The sequence below is a fragment of the Malurus melanocephalus genome, unplaced genomic scaffold (assembly GCF_030028575.1).
Source record: "Malurus melanocephalus ecotype Western Australia unplaced genomic scaffold, MMel_1.1 scaffold_10, whole genome shotgun sequence".
Taxonomy (NCBI): Eukaryota; Metazoa; Chordata; class Aves; order Passeriformes; family Maluridae; genus Malurus; species Malurus melanocephalus.
Genome location: NW_026623242.1, coordinates 1,308,401 through 1,328,005, shown reverse-complemented (window position 1 = coordinate 1,328,005; position 19,605 = coordinate 1,308,401). Strand labels below are relative to the sequence as shown.

The following is a 19,605-nucleotide window of genomic DNA, read 5'->3' as shown; positions in this document are numbered from 1 at the left end:
GAAAGAAAAAGAAAGAAAGAAAAAGAAAGAAAGAAAAAGAAAGAAAGAAAAAGAAAGAAAAGCTGGACATTGATTCATTACTGTGAGGAAAAGCACCAAACTCTCAGAAACAGTCGATCACTCGCAGAGCAATCTATCACAGAAACTAGTAGCAGGTGACCCCAATTCTGCTCCTAGGGCACCTGAAACAAAAGTGGGGAGAACAGCCCAAGAGGCCCTGGTCTGAAGGAACTCCCAAGCTAACAGCACGTGGGAAGCTTCGGGGTGGCACAGCCACGCAGAAAGGCTGGATATAGACAGAGGCACACAGAGTCTCGTGCGCGCAGGAGCCGAGGGCACCTGCGGGCAGGACTCCCTTGCAGGCACAGAGGGAAGGCGGGGCGGGCTGTACCTTTCAGCCGCAGGTACTTGACCTGGCTCGGCCGCTGCTGCAGCTCCCGGAGGGCGCGGGAGCGGGCGCTGCCCGAAGGGGCGGCCGCCTCGGCGGCGCTGTACAGCTCGGTGAGCAGCCCGCTCACCAGCGACGAGGTGCGGCTGGACCGGCCACTGCCGGGAGCCGCCTCGTCCTCATCCTCGTCCTCTTCCTCGGCCAGGCTGTCGGCGCTGCTGCCCGCCCTGCCGCCCGCTCCGGCCTCCGCCACATCCATCTTGCCCGCCGCCGCCGCGGGTTACGGGCTCGGCCCGTTCCGCAGCCACCCGCCGGGAGGGGCGGGCAGGGGAAAGGGAAGCGGGCGGGAAAGCCCAGGCAGGAGCGCCGCGCCCGACKCCGCTCCCTCCCTGCGCACCGTGGAAAAGGCCGGGGCCGGGCGGGGGCGGCGGGGGAGGGTGGGCTGGGGTGCTGCACCTGCCGAGGGGCGGGGACCTCGCTCCGCCCCGGGGCGGTGACACCAGGCGTGGTACCCGTGCAGTGTGCAGCTGCGACAGAGGTCACCACCGTCGTGCCGGCCATCCCACTCCTGCTCCCCCGGTGGAGCGGCGGCCCGGCTTTGCCAACAGTTGAGTACCTGTACTACGGCCGGTACCCGTGCAATCCGGAGCGGATGGCGAGGCCCGCAGAGCCGGGCGCACCTGGGCTCTGGCTGCGGCACTAATGGCGGTGTAGGCAGGCCCGCCACACGAGTAACAGCCGTGACTAATTCAGGTCAGGAACTGACAGAATGGCTAAGGTTGAGTGGTCCAACCTCCCTGCTCGTCCCAGAGCACATTGCACAGGACTGCATCAAGACAGTTCTTGAGTATCTCCAGCGAGGGAGRCTCCACACCCTCTCTGGACAACCTGTTCCAGTGCTCAGTCACCCATACAGTAAACAAGTTCTTCCTCATGTGCAGGTGGAGCTTCCTGTGCATTAGTTTCTGCCCGCTGAACCTCTTGTCCTACTGCTTGATTGAGATGACCATTCTTCCACCGAGTACAGCTGGCTCCGTGCTCTGGACACGCCTCCCATGGCTGTTTATCCAGCACTCGGTAGCGGAGGTCAGGGCCGCAAGCGCCGCCGAGCGCAGAGCAGTGCGGGGGCGGGGCCTGGGGCGGGGCCGCGGTTCCCTCCCGGCCACGTGATCCTCCCCCCGCTCCCGGGTCATATGCCGGGGCGGGCCGGGCCCGCGCGTTGCTGCTCCGGCCCCGCGGCCGCTCTTTGCTTGTGGCGGCCCCGACCCGCCCGGCCCCGCCATGTCCCCCGCCGTGTCCCCCGCCGTGTCCCCTACCGTGTCCTCCGCCGTGTTGCTCCGGGCACTGCCGCTGGCCGCGCTGCTGCTGCTCAGCCCGGCGCAGACAGCCCGGCAGGCACGGAGGCCCAACGTGGTGCTTATCCTCACGGACGACCAGGATGTCTGCCTGGGCGGCATGGTAACCCCGCGGCGGGGGGCGCGGGGCTGGCGGCAGCGCACCGAGAGGGGACCCGCCGCCCGCCCGCCGGGGTCGCGTACCCGGCTGTCGCTGGGAGACACCGGGCTCGGAGGCTGCGGCGGGCGCGGTGTGGGGCGGCGGGCGCTCCGGCCGCGGGGGTCGGCGCGCTGGGCCCAGCCCACAGCCGGGCAGGGGCTCGCTGCGGCCTCAGGCCAGGCAGCTCCGCAAAAGGAACATCGCGGTGGGGCTTTTGCGGGTGGGATGAGGCGCTCTGCGGAGCCACCGAGGCTCGATTGGGCCGGGGCTGGGGCGCCTCTGGAGCAGCCTATGCCGCTGCAGATACCYCTGGAAACTCCCTGCACTTGTTCTCGCTTGTGCAATCGCTGTGGCCACGACAGGCCCTAGCGAGAAGGGCACTCTTAGTGTCCTGTCGTAGTGATGCCTAAAAACTGTGGTGATGGCCATTTTCCAGGCAGCTTTTTTCAAGTCCCCTGCTTTACTTGGCACCCTTGAGTTTTTAGCTGATACCCTTTTGGTGTTTTCCTTTCAGACCCCCCTAAAGAAGACTAATGCTCTCATTGCGCAAATGGGAATAACTTTCACAAATGCAGTAAGTGTTTGCACTAACTCTCTGAATTTCTGGAGCGTGTATATATATGTATTTTGTATTTCGGTAATCTGAGGTCTCAAAAAATGGTAATAGTTTTTTTAAGCCTGTAGATATGGATGTGGGTTTTTTAAAATTCAGTCGCTACCTACTTTGAGGTCTCAAAATGAATATAACTTACAATCGTGTTCAAAATCTATAAAGTTTCACTTTCTGAAAGCGCTCATGCTCACTTCCTTAAACTGTAAAGTATGACTGTGTGGTCTGCATATTTTTATTACAAGCTGAGAAGAATTAAAAGAAGCTGCTTAAAACTTTCATCAGCTTCATGCACAGTAAAAATTCATTTCCCTCTTTCATATTCTAGTGTTTTGGCTAAAATAACGGAGTGAGTATTCAATGATCAAACAGTATTTTAGTTTGAAGGAATATTTAATTTGAATTTAGAATTCTTGCTCCTGTCTAAAAACCATGTCCAGTCCAGTGGTGAGGAGCTGAAGGGTGTGTGCTGCAGAGACCTGAAACTGGTTTCATGTGCAGTTTTTCACTAGTGAAAATACTTGGGATGTAATTCTGGGTGTTCAGAAAGAAGTAGGTTTTCCTGTTGGTAAACATTTTAAATCAACCTGTTAGCTGATATTTGAAAACTATAAATTTTGATATAGAATTGTTTTACTATGCCAGTCTTAAACCTCTTCATTCTGTTTTTCTAGTATGTTGCCAGTGCACTTTGCTGTCCCAGTCGAGCTAGCATTTTAACAGGAAAATATCCACATAATCATCATGTTGTCAATAACACTCTGGAAGGGAACTGTAGCAGCAAGTTATGGCAGAAGATTCAAGAACCATACACCTTCCCAGCGCTGCTCAAAGCAATGTGTGGTTATCAAACATTCTTTGCTGGAAAGTATTTAAATGAGGTATTTGATGCAATTTTTTATTTTTGTGGTTTGGCTTAAAAGTTAAGTATCCGCTGAGGCAAATTCGTTGGAAGAACAGATATCTTCATAGTTCTTTTACAGCAGTTACCCAGCATTTTATTATTGAGTCACTTGTATATGTGTGCTTTTGGTTTTTCTTCTTTTCAAGTAGGCTATGGTTTCTAGTAGTTTATAGTAAGATACAAAATTTGGTACTGAAAGCACTAAGGTTCAGTGTTCTTCTTCTGTGATGGAATTGGATTTCGAGCTAGATGAGCTACCGGGTTCTTACTAACATATTTTCTTTTCCACTTTTTCATGGTGGAAAACATTGGTGGTATAATAGAACAATGGAACATGAATTTTCATAGCCAGGCGTGAATTTGTGTCTGCTGATGTTTTTGAGGCTGTAAGGGGAAGGAAATCTTTGCTGGCTTCTTCTGAGCATCCCTTGACTCAGCAGAGTCTCTCATCCCTGCAGTTAGGCGAGCCATGTAGATGGGAGATGGCAGCCCTGAGAAAACCCGTTGTGTTGCTCTGAGGCATCCTCTGTTTTGAGTTTGGCACTGATTCAGCAGCTACTTTCCCTTTTTTGCTGTCTTAAAAGCTAGTTATTGTAGATTATTTGGCAATGAGGTGGCAAGAAGCTGGCATTACATAAAGTTCCTACCCTGTTGGGGATGGATGAAGGAAGCTGTTGGTCTATGTGGAACTCTCTTTAGTATCTCGTGAACTGTTATCACAAAACSTACAAGTGTCTTGTCACATGGATGTTTTGAACACCTCTCATTTACCTGATGATGTACCTGTTCACCAGGATCTTTGCATCTTTTCACATGCTGAATAGAACAGGGAATAATATTTAGATTTTATTGATGATTGCCAAGCTTTCAGTTATTGTCTACTTATTGAACCCTGGTTTCTTTAACAGGCTCTACATGTGTTTTTATATGCATGTGTATGTGGTTGTCCCCATTCTGAAATTGAATTTGGCTTAGCATGGTTTCCRAATAGTGTTGAATAAAGCACATGATATGTCAAGCTTTGATTCATCATAATTGAAACTGTGAGTCATGATCTGTCTTTTTTCAGTACGGAGCAGAGGATGCAGGAGGAGTAGGTCATGTCCCTCCTGGATGGAGTTTTTGGTATGCTTTGGTATGTGACCATTCTTTTTTTTAACTACTTAATTTTCGTTGTTTCATAATCCAACTCATGTTCTAACTTTGCTGGTCATAAAAGAGCAGGAAAAGAGCATCTAACAATTTATTGCAATTTTTCTTCCCCTTTTTCCTTTTTGTATATCAGATCCTTGGCTTTCACAAAGGGTACTCCTACTGAGTAAATAAACAATTTGTAAAGCCCAAGCAGTGTGAGATAGCACTAAAACCAGTTTTGTTGATGGAGACCACATCTAAGAATTTTTGCAGTATCCTTATGGCAAATGCTCATAACCTATTTGACAAATGCTCGTGGGTAACTCATTTGGATTATTTCAAGTGATCAATGTACATATTGCTTTGCATAAGTATCTGTGTCACATTTCTTTTTCACAGGAGAAAAATTCAAAGTACTACAACTATACTCTCTCAGTAAATGGCAAAGCACGAAGGCATGGCGAGAACTACAGTGTAGATTATCTGACAGATGTACTGGTAAGAAATTTTGGAATGAGTGGTACAGATGCTGCTTATGACCAGATAATGCCTTGTGCTGGGGAAGGGTGGGATAATTTATCAGGCTGTATTAGTTCATAAATAGACAATTGTACTGTTGTGATGATGGGAAGCCATTTATCAGCAAAGCAAGTTTCTGAGTTTATTTAGAAATGAGGTTTATGTTCATGAGCTGCAGAGAGGAAAGGGATTCCAGCTGTCCTTTTGCTAGCCAGTAGCATCACTGATGAGTTAATACTGACTGCTGTGCTGCAGGAGGAGCAAGTAGGCAGTGATTTAAATTACTTCATAGTAGGATACATTTCATTATAATAGGGAACTTCTGTAAYAGATTAACTGGGCCAAGATTTCAGTAGGAAGCATGTAAAAATAAACTTCACACTGTGTTTTGTTTCTTAGGTATTATGATGTGTAAGTATCTTATAGTCTCCAACTCCATCAGGCTGGTAACTTGTAAATATTAAAGACTAATGAGCCCTTCATCATATATGAGGGCAATGCGTAGCTGACCAGGGGCGGTTTTAGCCTCTATCTGCATGAAATACAGGGAGGTAACAAAGATGTCACATACTTTAAGGAAGGTTGGAAGAGTTACTTCAGCTTTCTTAAGGGCCGGTTTGGCAAGTAGCAGTGGCTGGGTGGGGAGGGGGAAATGTCCCCCTGCCTGCAAAGCTGGAGTCATAATTTGACACGCTGTTGCAGTGTATAGGTTGGTACTGCAGCATTCACAAAAATTCTTCTCTAGAGATGTCTCTTTGTGCAGTCTTGTTGTGTTTCATTGAGACCCTGAAGAGTTTCATTCCCCTGGGTGCTAGAGCACAGACAGCTGCTCACTAGCAACAGCACTGATTGATGTTTCTTAGGGTACTGAACAGCTGTCTGATTAAATTTAGATTTACATCGTCTAAAACTAGATTGGTATTGATAAACCAGAAGTGAGACTATCCTATTACTGCTGTTGTATAGGGTTTTTTTGATCCTTCAACAGCTCATAAGCATTTTGTCCAACAGGTCATTGGGCATAAACCCCTTATTTGTGGTATGTTACCTATTGATACAGTAGTGTATTAYGATTATGATTATCAGTGTGTTGCATTCTACTTTCTTGCTATAGTTACCAAACATACTCAGCATTTCAGCACATATTTAATTCACTTGCTGGGCAGTGCACAGGAGTAAATTGCTTATGCAAAGTACCTGTGTTGCTTGATGTGATCCTCAAGCTTTCTTTTCCTAAGGGCACCTGGGTACTTGAGTCTGGTATTAAGAATCCAAATACCTGAATCTTTTTACTGCAGTTCTCACGTGTTGCAGTTTAAGCTTCCTAATGAAATCAAAGTTGGCTACTGCTATGAGTTTCTGAATGGTTCTTATACTTTCTTGACTGCTGTCATATAACTGAAGTTGAGCCCTACTTGCTTAGATGTTAAATTTAGAAGGGAGGAAGAGGGAATTCCTGGTGTATTTTTCTTCTAGAGAAAGGAAAGGATATCCAAAATGGGGTATACTAATCAGACAGGGAAAAAATGTTGCAAGATTTGAATACTGAAGAACTCACCTACAAATTACTTTGAAGCTTTAATTTTGAAGGCTGACCGAGGGGAGGTGAAAATGAAATTTGCAATTTCTTCTAACTTACCATCTGAAATTGTATATTGGCTGAAGTGAAAATGAAAGCACAGTGAAGTGATGTGAACGAATGCAGTCTGGTCTGTCATCAACTGTTGTAGTCATGTATCATGTTGTAGAATGAGCATATGCTATAAACAGTGGGGTTGATTTTTTTTTTCCCAGAACTGTTGCTATTTCCAAAGAAAGTTGAAGCTCCTAAACTGATTTCTGTCAGACAGGAGATGGCATTTGAAAGTCTCAGACTTGGACTATGCTAAAGAAAGCTCTGATTTGACTTCATTAAACCAGAGTATAGGTGGTTTTTGTTGGTACTTGGAATAGGCACAAAATTCTAATGAGCTTTCCAGGTCTAATTAATGCAAAGGTCTGTAGTAGAAAGTGGTTTGGAGATGTGGGAAAAATTACTTGTTTAACATGAGCACTTGGGATTATTTTTATCATGAGCTGCTGCTCTAGACATTTGTAGGTGAGCAGGCAGTAAGTTTTTGAAATAGTTTAAATGTTTGCAGTATTACCAAGCTCTAAATAAGTTATGAATGTCTAGTTTGGATTTGTCAAATACTTGGTGTTTTCCTCGAGGCATGACTTTTTTTCTCCAACAACACTCTTCATAGGCCAATATGTCATTGGACTTCTTGGAGTACAAATCTAATTTTGAACCCTTCTTTATGATGATCTCAACTCCAGCACCACACTCCCCTTGGACACCTGCTCCACAGTATACAAAGAGCTTTCAGAATGTCAGTGCACCAAGAAACAGCAATTTTAATATTCATGGCAAGGTAAGCTAACTAACAAGAACCTGTACAGCTTATTCTAGTTTGTGAGAACAGAAGGCATTGGCCCTGACTTGAATGTTAGGTTTAAACAGTAATTAGAATTGGTGAGTATTATGACTATTTAATCTGACCTTTACAGAGTGATTTAACATGATAAGCTTATTGTGCCTTTGGAATATTTTCATACTGATGTCTTTTAAAGAAAACAACATAGTGGCAAAAGTGATATGGTAATGCCATGGAATTATGATTGATACTGGGAAAAAGTTAATTGTTTCCAGACCAGTTTCCATGTCCAGTTTCCAGACTCTTCTGAAGCTCTTAAAAACTTCTTATAATTGCTCTATATAATAGGTAGTGTGCTACTCAAAGGCTTGGGTGAAGAATGGCAAGAGCCCTGTCTTCCTACACACATCTGGTCATGGATGGGAAGTCCATTCCTTGAGCTAGTGGCAAACCCTGTCTTAGGTGACAACCATGTCAGACTAATCAGAGGACCTTGAAATCATGACCCTTAGGGCCGAGGGTTACTAATGCTTTGAGAACTTGCCTTTCATTTGTTAAAATAACCTGTAACCAGAATTGCTGGGCCTAATGTTACAAACTTAGACATTCTTGTGACAGGGCACTACCTTCCACTGCCAGCAAATATGGCCAGATATGGTATAGCTCAGACTAATCTGCTGCAATTTACTTTGCCAATAAGTCAATGTCACAAGCAGTTAATTTGGTGAAATACTTAACTCACAGAAGTTTCATATTTTTCATTCATGTAGTTTAAAATATAGAACCCACTGCTGTTCAGTGTTCAGTCTTTTCACTTCAAGATTTGCTTCTAATTTTAAGACTGACATAACGTAGCCTAAATGCCTATCAGGAGCCCAGTCATACTTCAGGTCACTGTGACTCATTTAGTATAGAATAAAACTGGTTTTTAGCTGAGAACTGTAGCTTGCAAAATGACTGTGTGCTTATCACTGTGGTAGAAAAACATGAATGAAAGGGAAAAAAAGGGCTGCAGGCAGTAAATAATACTTTAGCCCAACCTTTTTATGTTTCAAACTAGGGAACAGGAATCAGATTGAAGTTTTTTCTTCCATGAAGGGATTTCAGATTTTGGCTTAAGACTCAATTACAGTGGTGGAGTGCTTTTAAAATAGTGATTTAGAAGTAACTTGACTTGAAATCAGCAGCTAGCAAAATATGCACAATGGAGTTCACTTATGTGGTGTGAAAGCTCTGCATATGTCTGTATAGCACAGAGCAAAATGCTAGACTTAATGTTTGACAATTAATATCTGTGGGTACACCAGTTTTACTAGAGGAACAGACTAGCATTACCTTCCTTCCTAGACATAGCTAATGTGCATTTCTGCAGCTTGCAATGTTGTGGTCATGGAGCCTAACTCTTCTTGGAGCTTCAGTGTTTTCTAGGGCTTCACTGTTCTCTAAGGCAAGCATGACTCCTGCAGTAGCAATAAACATGTACATAGTCTAAGACCCTCATTGATGTAATGCTTGCCTGACACTCTTGCATTGTACAGTCTTGACTCCTAAATGAATGTTGCCTCACTTGCTTATAGTGTGTGTGGGCAAGGGCTGCTAAGAGGAACCATTTAGGCAGAATCTCTGCATGAAAAATAGGAGTTAAGCTCTTGTGTATATTGCAGGTCAGAGTCTAACTCCTGCTTTGGATCCTCAGCTATTAATTGTATGAAATGATCAGCAGCTGTCTAGATTCCCAAGTAGAATTATGAATAGCCAGATGAGTTTTATCTAAGCTATTCTGAAAGAGAAGTTGATTAAGATATGTGTTGGGTATTGCCCTTGCATGCCTTATTTTTCCTGCAAGATCAGAGCACAGCTGTGTTCTAATTCTGTTGGCAGTATATTTCTATATTGTCTTGGTCTCCTTAAATTTCTCCAAGAATGGAGCACAGGGAGGCAGCAGGATTGGTGGACTGCTTTGTATATAAGTGCTGTAAGAGACTTGACAGGGAAGCAGATTTGACAACTCTGAGTCAGTGTGAAGTTTATTGAAATCCACAGAGGTGTTTGGGTGCTGTGTGAAGTTCTTGAAACTTCAGAGAAAGGTAGGAAGAACAAAATACTCATAAAGAGGAGGATTCTGCTGCATTAGGTGACTTACTTGTCTGGATGGTTGTGCCTTATGAAGCACTTCTAAGCACACCCCTTGTGAAAGGTGGCTGGTGCACAGGTGATGTCACCAACTCCTTTGTTTTCTGAAGATAGGATTTGTCACGCATTTCCGTACTTTTTTCCTCTCTCAGCTGAGATAGACTTAGTGTCACTCCAGAGAATTTTTGTATAACTGCTATGAAGGAGACAGCTGAATACAACTTAATTGAAGTAAAGTGGACACAGTATTAGGTCTCCATGCCAAAATTTTTTCCTTCAGTAGTCAAGAGCTGAAAACAGGGAACTGAGTAGTTGTAGGAGATATGAGTCACTTTGTTGTGTGACCCTAAAGCCTGAGCCCGTTCAGTCATTCACTTGTGACAGTACGGAAATTGCATAACAAGAGGCTCTATGCAGAGGAGTGACCAGCTAAATACAGGCTCAAGCTGAGGCTGATGAGTGGGTCATCTCTGACCTATTAAATGAAAAGTGTAAGGCTGCACTGACATGATTTTATTCTTTGTTCTGATCCCCTCTAATACTAACCTTCAGGTTATTCAAAACAGACCTTCCCACGTATTTGTATAGCAGCTGACCCAGCTCAGACTGGTCCTTCAATGTGGGAGCATCACTTCTTATATTAATTACATAATCTCCTTTACTTTGGAGTCATAGATGAGGAAAGAAAGAAAGAAAGGGGCCGTTTCTGAAAGTTTGGGATACAGCCAGAAGAGTCAATGATGCTGCAGCTAAAGAAATGCTCTTGTTTTGGAGTCAAAATCTAAATAAAATAGTCATGTTCTGCTTCTACCAGTAGTCTCCACCCCTGATTTCTTAGATCACCAAGAATCTGATAGTGGCACTGTTACAGATATTTGAACTTACCTGTTTTTAATTTAAGTAACTCTAATTGCTTTGAGTGCACAAGCTTTCCCACCACCTTTCTACCTGTTGGGATGCTTACCAATATTAGTCCCAAAAGTACCTGCTTTGGACAACCAAGTCCAATATTACAGTGATGCTCAATGCTTCAGATTGTTTTCCTCAGACCTTTCTTAGGCTATCACACTTCTTCCTCTGGGAGAGCCTTCTCTAGATCCTTTCACAATTTTCTTCCCTGAACTGCTTTGAAAAGATCCACATCTATTTTCTTCTCATCAAGGGCTGAGCGTAATGGGGCTGTAATGTATCCTATTCTTGAAACTTAGGTTTTACATGAACCAACAGTGAAAATCAGTCAGGTCAATTTGACAGCATTGCCTGACTTTTTTACAGGAATTACTTCTTTTGTAATTGCTCTAAGAATGGTTTAAAACCTAATACTTCTCTCGTACACTAATCTTTGTTGGTTTTTTTTTTATTTAGAACAAGCACTGGTTAATTCGACAAGCAAAGACTCCAATGACCAACTCTTCAATACAGTTTCTTGATGATGCTTATAGAAAGCGGTAAGAATTTTTTTGTTGCTTAAGGTTTCTAATCAGAATTTGTGAAGTGTGGGGTTTCTTTAAAAAGGTTGTAGTAAGTTTAACAATCAGTGTTAGTTTACCTCTGGCACTTGTCTCAGAAGACCTGACTTTGTTGACTTCTTGCAAATAAACTTGTCATTGGCTTCAGAAATACTATATTCACAAATGCTGCCATTGTTTGTCATGAAAAAGACCAATCACAATTGGTCTCTATTGCTTTTCTTTTAGTTCACAACAGGTTTTTATAAAAAAATGGCCTTACCTTCTACTTCACTTAATTCCAGATTCTTACATGGTGTGCATCAAATGTGGTTATCTATCTGCCAGCTAATCTCATTTATTAATCTTGCCTCTTAGTCTGCAGTCTTACATATAAATGCTTGACTGGCCAATGGAGGTACTTGATTCCTCTTTATGAAAGAGGATGTGGGAAATAATGTGTAGACATGACTTGTTCCCTTTTTCAATAAAAAGCAAGGGTATTTGTTTACACTGCAGATGTATGTTCTTTAAAAGCTTTGAAACAAACGTTACTTTAAGTGTTGAACTTCATTTTGAGTTATCAAACATTAGCTTGTCACTTTGGAGATGGAAACCAAAGATTTTTCAGGCTCTTGCTTGAGAAAACATGAAGGTAAAATTATGCAACCAAATCTTGAATTAAGCCAAAAGACAACAGAATCTAAGAATCTGAGAATTGAATAGCTGCAGTTAATTCAGTGTGATACTAGTCTGTGGAGGCTTATGGAAGCTGTCACTTTTCTCAGCCACAAACCCTATGACAAAAGAACTTGTAGTTGTTAAAGGCTTTAGATACATTGAAATAATGGGCCCTGACTATAACATGAGTAATACAGCTGATAGAGTATTCAAGCGGAAAGGATTCCATAAAGACAACTAAATTAATGGTTGTCTTGCATTTTAATTTTAAACTATATATAAAGAACTAATAACAAATGACCTTGCAGGAGATAAGTGACTCTGTCACTGTGTTGCTTCAAAGTTGGTCTTCACTGTCTCCAGGTAAGAAGTAATCGGCATTTTGATGTTTTTAACAGGAACTACAGAATAAAGTCAACAAAGAACTGAGGACAAACAGTCTATTTCTCTCTTTAATTGCAACCTTAAAAAAAAGGTGTAGTAGTCTATGAAATTTGTTTGCAGAATTTGTAAGCAGAAGCAGGATATAAATGCCCTAATTGCAGTCAGGGTTATTCCAAGTTTTTCACACTGTAATGGTGAAGTACTTTGTTTCTGTATAGGTGGCAAACTCTGCTGTCAGTAGATGACCTGGTAGAGAAACTTGTGAAGAAATTGGAAGTGAATGGAGAATTAGACAACACGTACATCTTTTACACATCAGACAATGGCTTCCACACTGGTAAACTTTTCACTGTTTACTCCTTATTTGTAAGAGATCCAGGCAGTTGTGGAAAACTATAGACATGAGGAGTACTGATTTCAATTGCAAAACAGTCTGAAGTTGCAATGTAGGGTGTTTAGGGATTTTATTGTTGTTTTTTGTTTGGTTGTGATTTTCAGCATTAATCTCTACCAGTGTATCCTGGTATACATAAAAATAGGATGGAAATTAAGGAAGGGACTCTATTTTCTATAGGAAGGGTTGGTATAAGAGGGTTAACCCGTAAAAATCTATCAAAGACCATCTGTACACTTTGTACAACTAAAAGTGCAGTATCTAAGCTGTTAAACTTTCTAAGATATGGCTTATACTTTGAAGTTTTCTGTCCTCCAATTTGTTAATGTAGTTCAGGTTAAGAACCTCTCTTTAAAAATTGACTGGTGGCAATTTTGTGGCCATAGCAGAGGGGATGGAACTAGATGATCTTTGTAAGGTTCCTTCCAACCCAAACCACTCCCTGGTAACACAAGGCTTATGATGTAAAAAAAAGAAGCCATTTAACTTTTTCTGTCTTCTGATGTTTAGGCCAGTTTTCTTTGCCAATAGACAAACGGCAGCTCTATGAGTTTGATATCAAAGTTCCATTGCTGGTTCGAGGACCAGGGATAAAACCAAATCAGACAAACAAGGTAAGAAAGAAACAAATCCCAATACAGTTTTATTTTTAGTGTTGTTTCACATTTACCAACTCTAGCTACTAATTTATTCCTCTGCATGTGTCAATGAAATGAAATACACCGAGTGGTAGAAAGAGCAAAGACCTCATTGTAAAAAGCTTTCTGTTCTTGCTTGAATCAAATTAAGCAATTGCAGGTCACAGAAGCAAATGAAATTTGAACTCACTTCCCAAATTCCTCACCATTGCTTTTCAATGTTACAGGGTTCATTAGCCCACAAAGGTGAAATTAGGTAGAGTTTAGATGCATGTAAAATTATGACTATTTAAAATAGGTTCTGAACTTCTGACGTTAAGTTCTTCTCACCCTGCAGATGCTTGTTGCAAATATTGATTTGGGTCCCACTATTCTGGATATTGCGGGGTATGACTTGAATAAGACCCAGATGGATGGGATGTCACTATTGCCACTMTTGGTAAGTAGGGGGACAGGGATAGTAACCGATAATTCTTGCAGGGGTAATTCTTCAAAGTGAATGTTCCTTTGATAGATTAGATTGACTCATAACCCTGATTCTTCCTCTGATGATATTTTCATATGGGATGCTTATAGCTGAGTGAAGAAAAGTAGGTATGTTGTTTAAATGCATATGTATTTTCATGAACACTACAATATTATGGTCATTTTATGATAGAAAGTTGTGTCATCCTTTGGCTAGTTCTCACATTTGTCATAATTCCTGTTTTGAAGCCTGTATGTTGTTTCCACCTTGCATTCCCCTTCCCCTTTTCCTTAACATTTCTCAGCATAGGAATAGGACAAAAGTAGATTGTTCTTATTAAATCTTCGATTTGACTCCATGTTAGTAGTACTTAGTGTTTCCTGCCAGCCCTAGAAAAATGCATGTGGTTTTATAAAGTAAACTTGACCTTTCCAATAGGTGAGCAGAACCCTGTTTAAATAAAGCTGCTTGCACTTGATCTGTCTAGTTTTAATTAAATTTAGTCTATAAATTGAAGGCAGCTTACTTGGAAAGTAAGCTTGGAAAGATCATCCAGACTTAAAATGGTGCTTTGCTCTTAAAACCTTGTAACCAAACTTAAGCTGCTCTTTGTACAGTAGCAGGTAAAAGGCACCTAGTTTAAACTCTGGTGGATTCAAATCTGAAACTCATTGTTTTACTGCATATGTCTGTGATGGTGCTGTATATGAACTATAAATAACCTGTCCCTTTGTCTTTTAAAATGCAGCTACAAATAGACCAGCTTAAAACTTAGTTGTTTCTTAAAGCTGTTCCTTTTTTTTGTTTGGTTGTTTTTTTTGCCAAGGCTATCTTTTTCCATCTGATGTGGTAATGTAATACAAATCAAAAGGAAACAGCCTTGTTACAGGGATCTTGTCTCTAGGATGTTTGTGTCTGGCCATGTGGCTCCTACTTGGTATTACTGCATGATCCTTTATAAATTGAAGATGGTACTTTAAACCCTCACAAGAGGGTGTACTAATATTTTTGGAGTTTAATCCTTGTCTTCCAGTTACACAAGACCTTCTGACATAAAGCTAAATAATTAAGACTGATAGTGCCTGGTAAGAAGTGGGCAATGTTAGTGTTATTCCAAGCACAGAGAATTTCTTCCGTTTCACAGTGCAGTGTATACTAAGTTGTGTTAACCTCTTGTTACAGAGAGGAGACAGAAATGTCACATGGAGATCAGACTTCCTGGTAGAGTACCAAGGAGAAGGATACAATGGCACTGATCCTACCTGTCCTGGCCTAGGACCTGGAGTCACGGTAAGTAAAACAAGACCTGTTAATATTAGGAAATTGCTGCTGAATTAAACCTGTTTGCTGTGTGGGCCAACCTGGTCCTATAAGTAAGCTCCCAATGCGTTGGCAAGTAGGAGCCAGCTCTGTAGGTCCTATGCATCATTTGACAATTGGAAGGAGATGTCCAGCCATGTGGAACTGATGTGTCCATATGACCACAAGATCTCAATAACCCCTTCAGTAGGAATCTATGGGGCCTCAGGGCTGGAGACTGATGCAGGAAGGTGTGGGCTTAATCCAAGTGTGTGGCAGTGACACAATGTTCTTTCTAAACTTTCAGTAACCATATTGCACAATTCTTGTCTCTGACTATTATTTAAGCCACTAACTACTCTAAATCAAAGCAGGTTTGCTTTGCTTTAGAAAAGTAAAACATCCCATTGGTTCTGTCTTTAGTTGTGCATCGTGCTGCTCTCTTCTGCATATGTACATTTATTTCCTAGATAAAATGCGCTTACTCATAGTGAGTTTAATAATGTCATTCAGTTTTTGCTTAAAATCCCCAGTGGAAATTTTTATGCGTTAAATTAAGAGCCGGGTGTTCATCAGTTAACTGCAGTTAGCATGAGCTAGTGTATACCCTAGGAAAAGCTCATCTTCTGCCCTGAAGTTTCTGTTCACTGCTTGCTTCACAGCACTGCTTCCCAGACTGTGTCTGTGAAGATTCCTATAACAACACGTATGCTTGTGTACGGACAATGTCAGCATCCTGGGATCTGCAATACTGTGAATTTGATGACCGGGAGGTAAGTCTGTCTGACTAGCAGATGTCAGTGTGTCTGTCTGCACCCTTATCAGCTCTCAAGGTTTCCATGAAGTACTCTGAAAAGCAGAGTGGCATTGCTTGCAGGATAAACACTGAAGTACTTATCTCCTACTGAGAATGTTTGACCAAAATTGTAGTGTGGTTCTGGGAAGAAGACTGAAAAAAAAAAGAGGTGTGGGAGGTGAGTGAGGCCTAAATTATGATTATCACCTTCTGGTATCACCTAACAGCTTCACAGGGAGCTGTGCTGGACTGGTTTCAGTTCTCTTAGCCTACTTCCATGTGGCAGTCTCTTTTGCGTAACAAATATTTTCTGCTAACACTGTACCTCTGCTGTTTATGTTCAGCTCCAACTCTTTTACTTGGGAAGACCTGAAATTCCAGGCTAATAATTTTTCATCTATTGCTCCCTTGTTTGTCTGGCAAACAGAGCATTTAAGTTACAATTGTGAGAAAGGTCTCTGACCTTATTGTAAGTTGTTTGGGTATAAGGGGACATGGTGTCCTCCCCTTCAGAAGCTGTTCAGGTCTCACTAGGAAAGCATGAGCTGTATGTACAAAAGGTAGTTGTGCTTATTTGCACACAGCTTCTCCAACAAGAATATTGGGTTTGAGGCAGTTGGGTCACAGATCTAACAAACTGTGCTGTCAGCAGCTGTGCAGCAGCAGCATGAGCAGCAGCTATCCCTGGTAGTGTGCACCACACAACACATTTTATGAGGAACTTAAGCCAGGGAGTAAATCCCCCAAGATGTTTTTGCAGTTAGATAGTGTGAAAAGCTCTGCAGGAAACCAAAATGTCAATTAGCAGCCCCTGCCCTTTGTTTTTCCCTTTTCTGACAAATTATGATCAAGTTGAACCAGGTTTGTGGATTTCTTTGTAAAAGTAGACTCAGAAACTGACTTAATGATATGCTTCATGTCACTTTGAGTTTTTCTACTAAGAAGGTATGCATGTGACATTTTTGGGTTGCTCTGCTTACCTGGGCTAGCTAAAATAAAACCAGCAGCATGGGGAAGGTGCAACAATGTGGCTTCTATAATCCTCTGGTGAACCTTGTAAGAAAAAAGTCAAAGTCTGTCCAGGTATGTCTTTATCAAAGTTACACACACAACTCAGCCAGTTTTTATCAGTATCATCTGCAGTTGGGCCTCCTACTCAAGCACAGATAAGACCACAGCTAAATTCTTGAGATACTTTTGACCAGAATTTGACCCACAGAAGTGTCTAGAGATTTAATCTACCAAAAAACAAATTGCCATAAAATCCTCTAGGCAGACCTCAGAGCATACACATACAGAATAAGCTTTTTCTGTTTGTGGCTTTAGAATACTTTTATTCAGTGTATTTTGTACATGAAGTCAAGACACCTGTCTGGGTCTGACAGCTCTAAGTATCTGATGAGCATAGAATGTTGATGTGATGGTCATGAAATTACATATTTTGAGATCCAATAATGAAAAGACTGCCAGCTTAGCCAAGGCCTCTTACAGTATTACAGTCATAAGACAAGTTTCATTTATGTGTTAGCAAAGAATCTGCACTTGCAGGTAGAAGTAATAACTTTTCCAACAAAATTGTGCTACTGCAAAACTTTGTTTTGCTGGCATGCTGTCTGCTCTTTGATCACTTAGCTGCATTGCTGAGCACAGCTTATGTGGGGGGCTGCTACAGTGGAGTTCAAAATAATATTTGAGAATATATATAATAATATTTGAGACTTTGTGCTGCCATTCAGGACTTAATACAGTGCAGGAACTTTCTTCTACAGGTGTTTGTGGAAGTGTATAACTTGACTGCAGATCCACACCAGATCAATAACATTGCTAAAACAATTGATCAAGAAATTCTAGAAAAGATGAATTATCGACTAATGATGCTGCAGTCCTGCTCAGGGGCAACGTGCCRTACACCAGGTGTCTTTGATCCCAGGTAGACACTGATCCACTTTATTATTAGAAAACTTTTTAATATAACTATGTACCTCTTAAATTAGGCTTTTATAGAGGGTATTTGTGATGGAATATATTATTGTCATTCATATTGTTACTTAATAGAGATGTTCTTTTTGATGCTTTTATTTTTTAATGCTTAATCTGTCTTTTAACTTACCAAATATAACTTTGATATATGCTGTCAGACACTGTTGACTTAGCACAGCTGTACAGTTCAGCTGTTCTGAGTAGTGAAGAGACTGACCTCAGGTTTGCCTGCAAACAAGGAAAAGCTCTGCTGGATTCTATAGGCAGTCATTTCCCAAGTTCTGCCTATGATTGTTCCTGGAGTTGCTGTTAGCAAGAATGTTTCCTACAGGACCTGAGCTGTATATATTAGCTGTTGTAGGTAAATAGCACTTTATGGATCAAAACTCCATCATTAATCTTTTTTAAGATGTCCTTAGAGTGTCCTTAAAGTGCTACATAAGTTTGTAATTTGGGGCAGCAAAGCTTTGAGTTAGAATGTAGCTCCTGAATGGTTGATGTTATACGTGTCCTTGTGCTGCTGCTACATTGTAACTCGGATTTATTTCTTTGGAGACTCAGCTTTTTGGTTTCATGTTGTTACAATGTATCTGTTGTAATGCGGAGAAATTGTCCCTGCTGTGTACTGCTGAGAAAGCAGCTTCTCACATAGCCTGGTACCAGAGCTCTGAGCAAAAAGCTCTCCCTAGGCATGCTGGTCACTGCAGGCCAAGCAGCTCACACTGGACAATGTTTCTTTCTGCAGGTACAGCTTTAACCCACGGCTCATGTTCAGCCATCATGGCCCACGGGCTCGGAGGTTTTCTGCRCAGTTCTTATAACACCCTAAGAGCCTCTTGCAATGGGCTCCAACTGACCAGTTTCTCCAGTGACTACAGCAGGTCTGTCTCTGTTAACTTTCGCTGATCACAGCTGGAAGACTTTTAGTGGGCTTTTCAAACGCTGTTTGGAAGGAAATCCCTTGTCTTTAGCTGGTTGCCTTGTGCAATATATATATTTTACAGCTGAACTCTAACTGTAAATTGTTAGACAGCTAATCTGTCTTGCTCAGATCGTTGATTACCACCTTTGTCTTTCAAGTACCTTTTCATATCAGAGGCACACAGGTGAACCTATGCCTATGAATCTGAACATTTTATTTTGTTCTAAAAAAAATCAATAGATGTGTATTTGAGTCAGGTTAGATAGGCAGGGTGCTATTGCACAGTAATGCTCACCCATATTCAGTGTCACAGACCTTCTTAAAAGCTATGCTTAATTATAGGTTTCCTGTATTGAGCTCCAAGCTGTTAATGACAATAGCAAACTAGCCCAAAAGAGAGTAGGAGGGCATTAGTCAAAAGCATAGGATATGGCTAGCGAGTGTCTTGTGCAGAATTAAAATCTATCCACTAGTGTCTTTCAATGAGACCACTTCAGATGAGACCAATGATTTTTGTAGGACAGCTTTGGTAGCTTGCAAAGAAGAATGTAATTTCAGCCTCCTGGTTTGAAATGCTAGCTGRGTTACCATGTACTACTGAAAAACCTCTTAGGGTTTTAGATGGACTGACTTCCTAGTGAGTTAAACAAGAGACTATTGAGACTAACAATTGTTCAAGTAAGTGTGCCTGTGCTTTGAGCTATATCTTAAGTCTGTTTTTAATATACAAACAGAAGTAATACTAAAATAAACAAAATCCAGCGACCAGGGCACCACAGTAGAGGTGATCTGTCTCTAACCTCCAAATTTCTTGAATTGTCTAACTTCTTATGTTGATTAGATTATTGAAGGTAAATTATTTTGAAAGCAAACTAGCTCAAAATAAATCATAGAATCATTGCTCACTAGACATTAGGCTAAGAGCTATTTTAGGCAGTTTAAGTACTTCATAGAGTGTTGCTTTTTGGTTGAGACATAACTACTTGGAACCTGCAAGT

The 19,605-nt window shown here is 41.8% G+C and overlaps 2 protein-coding genes across 4 annotated transcripts in view; one reads left to right on the top strand and one right to left on the bottom strand.

The window, feature by feature from the left end:
* The window catches only part of TBC1D30 (TBC1 domain family member 30), a 52,625-nt gene extending 51,521 nt beyond the window's left edge, over positions 1 to 1,104 (bottom strand). For 2 of the 3 annotated variants that reach the window (XM_057377145.1, XM_057377153.1), the window contains exon 1: positions 392 to 840. In XM_057377145.1, the coding sequence (XP_057233128.1) occupies positions 392 to 647 (256 nt within the window). In that variant the 5' untranslated portion in view covers positions 648 to 840. Of the gene's footprint in view, positions 1 to 391; positions 841 to 1,004 lie in introns of those variants that run through there. The other variant, XM_057377161.1, reaches the window with a different exon arrangement.
* A 468-nt stretch (positions 1,105 to 1,572) lies between these two features.
* On the top strand, positions 1,573 to 19,597 carry GNS (glucosamine (N-acetyl)-6-sulfatase). Its single transcript, XM_057377180.1, has 14 exons — positions 1,573 to 1,846; positions 2,397 to 2,456; positions 3,167 to 3,373; positions 4,466 to 4,531; positions 4,930 to 5,028; positions 7,296 to 7,463; positions 10,965 to 11,047; positions 12,331 to 12,449; positions 13,017 to 13,120; positions 13,482 to 13,583; positions 14,793 to 14,900; positions 15,572 to 15,682; positions 17,475 to 17,635; positions 18,431 to 19,597. The coding sequence occupies exons 1-14, from the start codon at positions 1,670 to 1,672 to the stop codon at positions 18,504 to 18,506; spliced, it is 1,641 nt and encodes a 546-aa protein (XP_057233163.1). The 5' UTR covers positions 1,573 to 1,669; the 3' UTR covers positions 18,507 to 19,597.
* Positions 19,598 to 19,605: the final 8 nt, after the last annotated feature.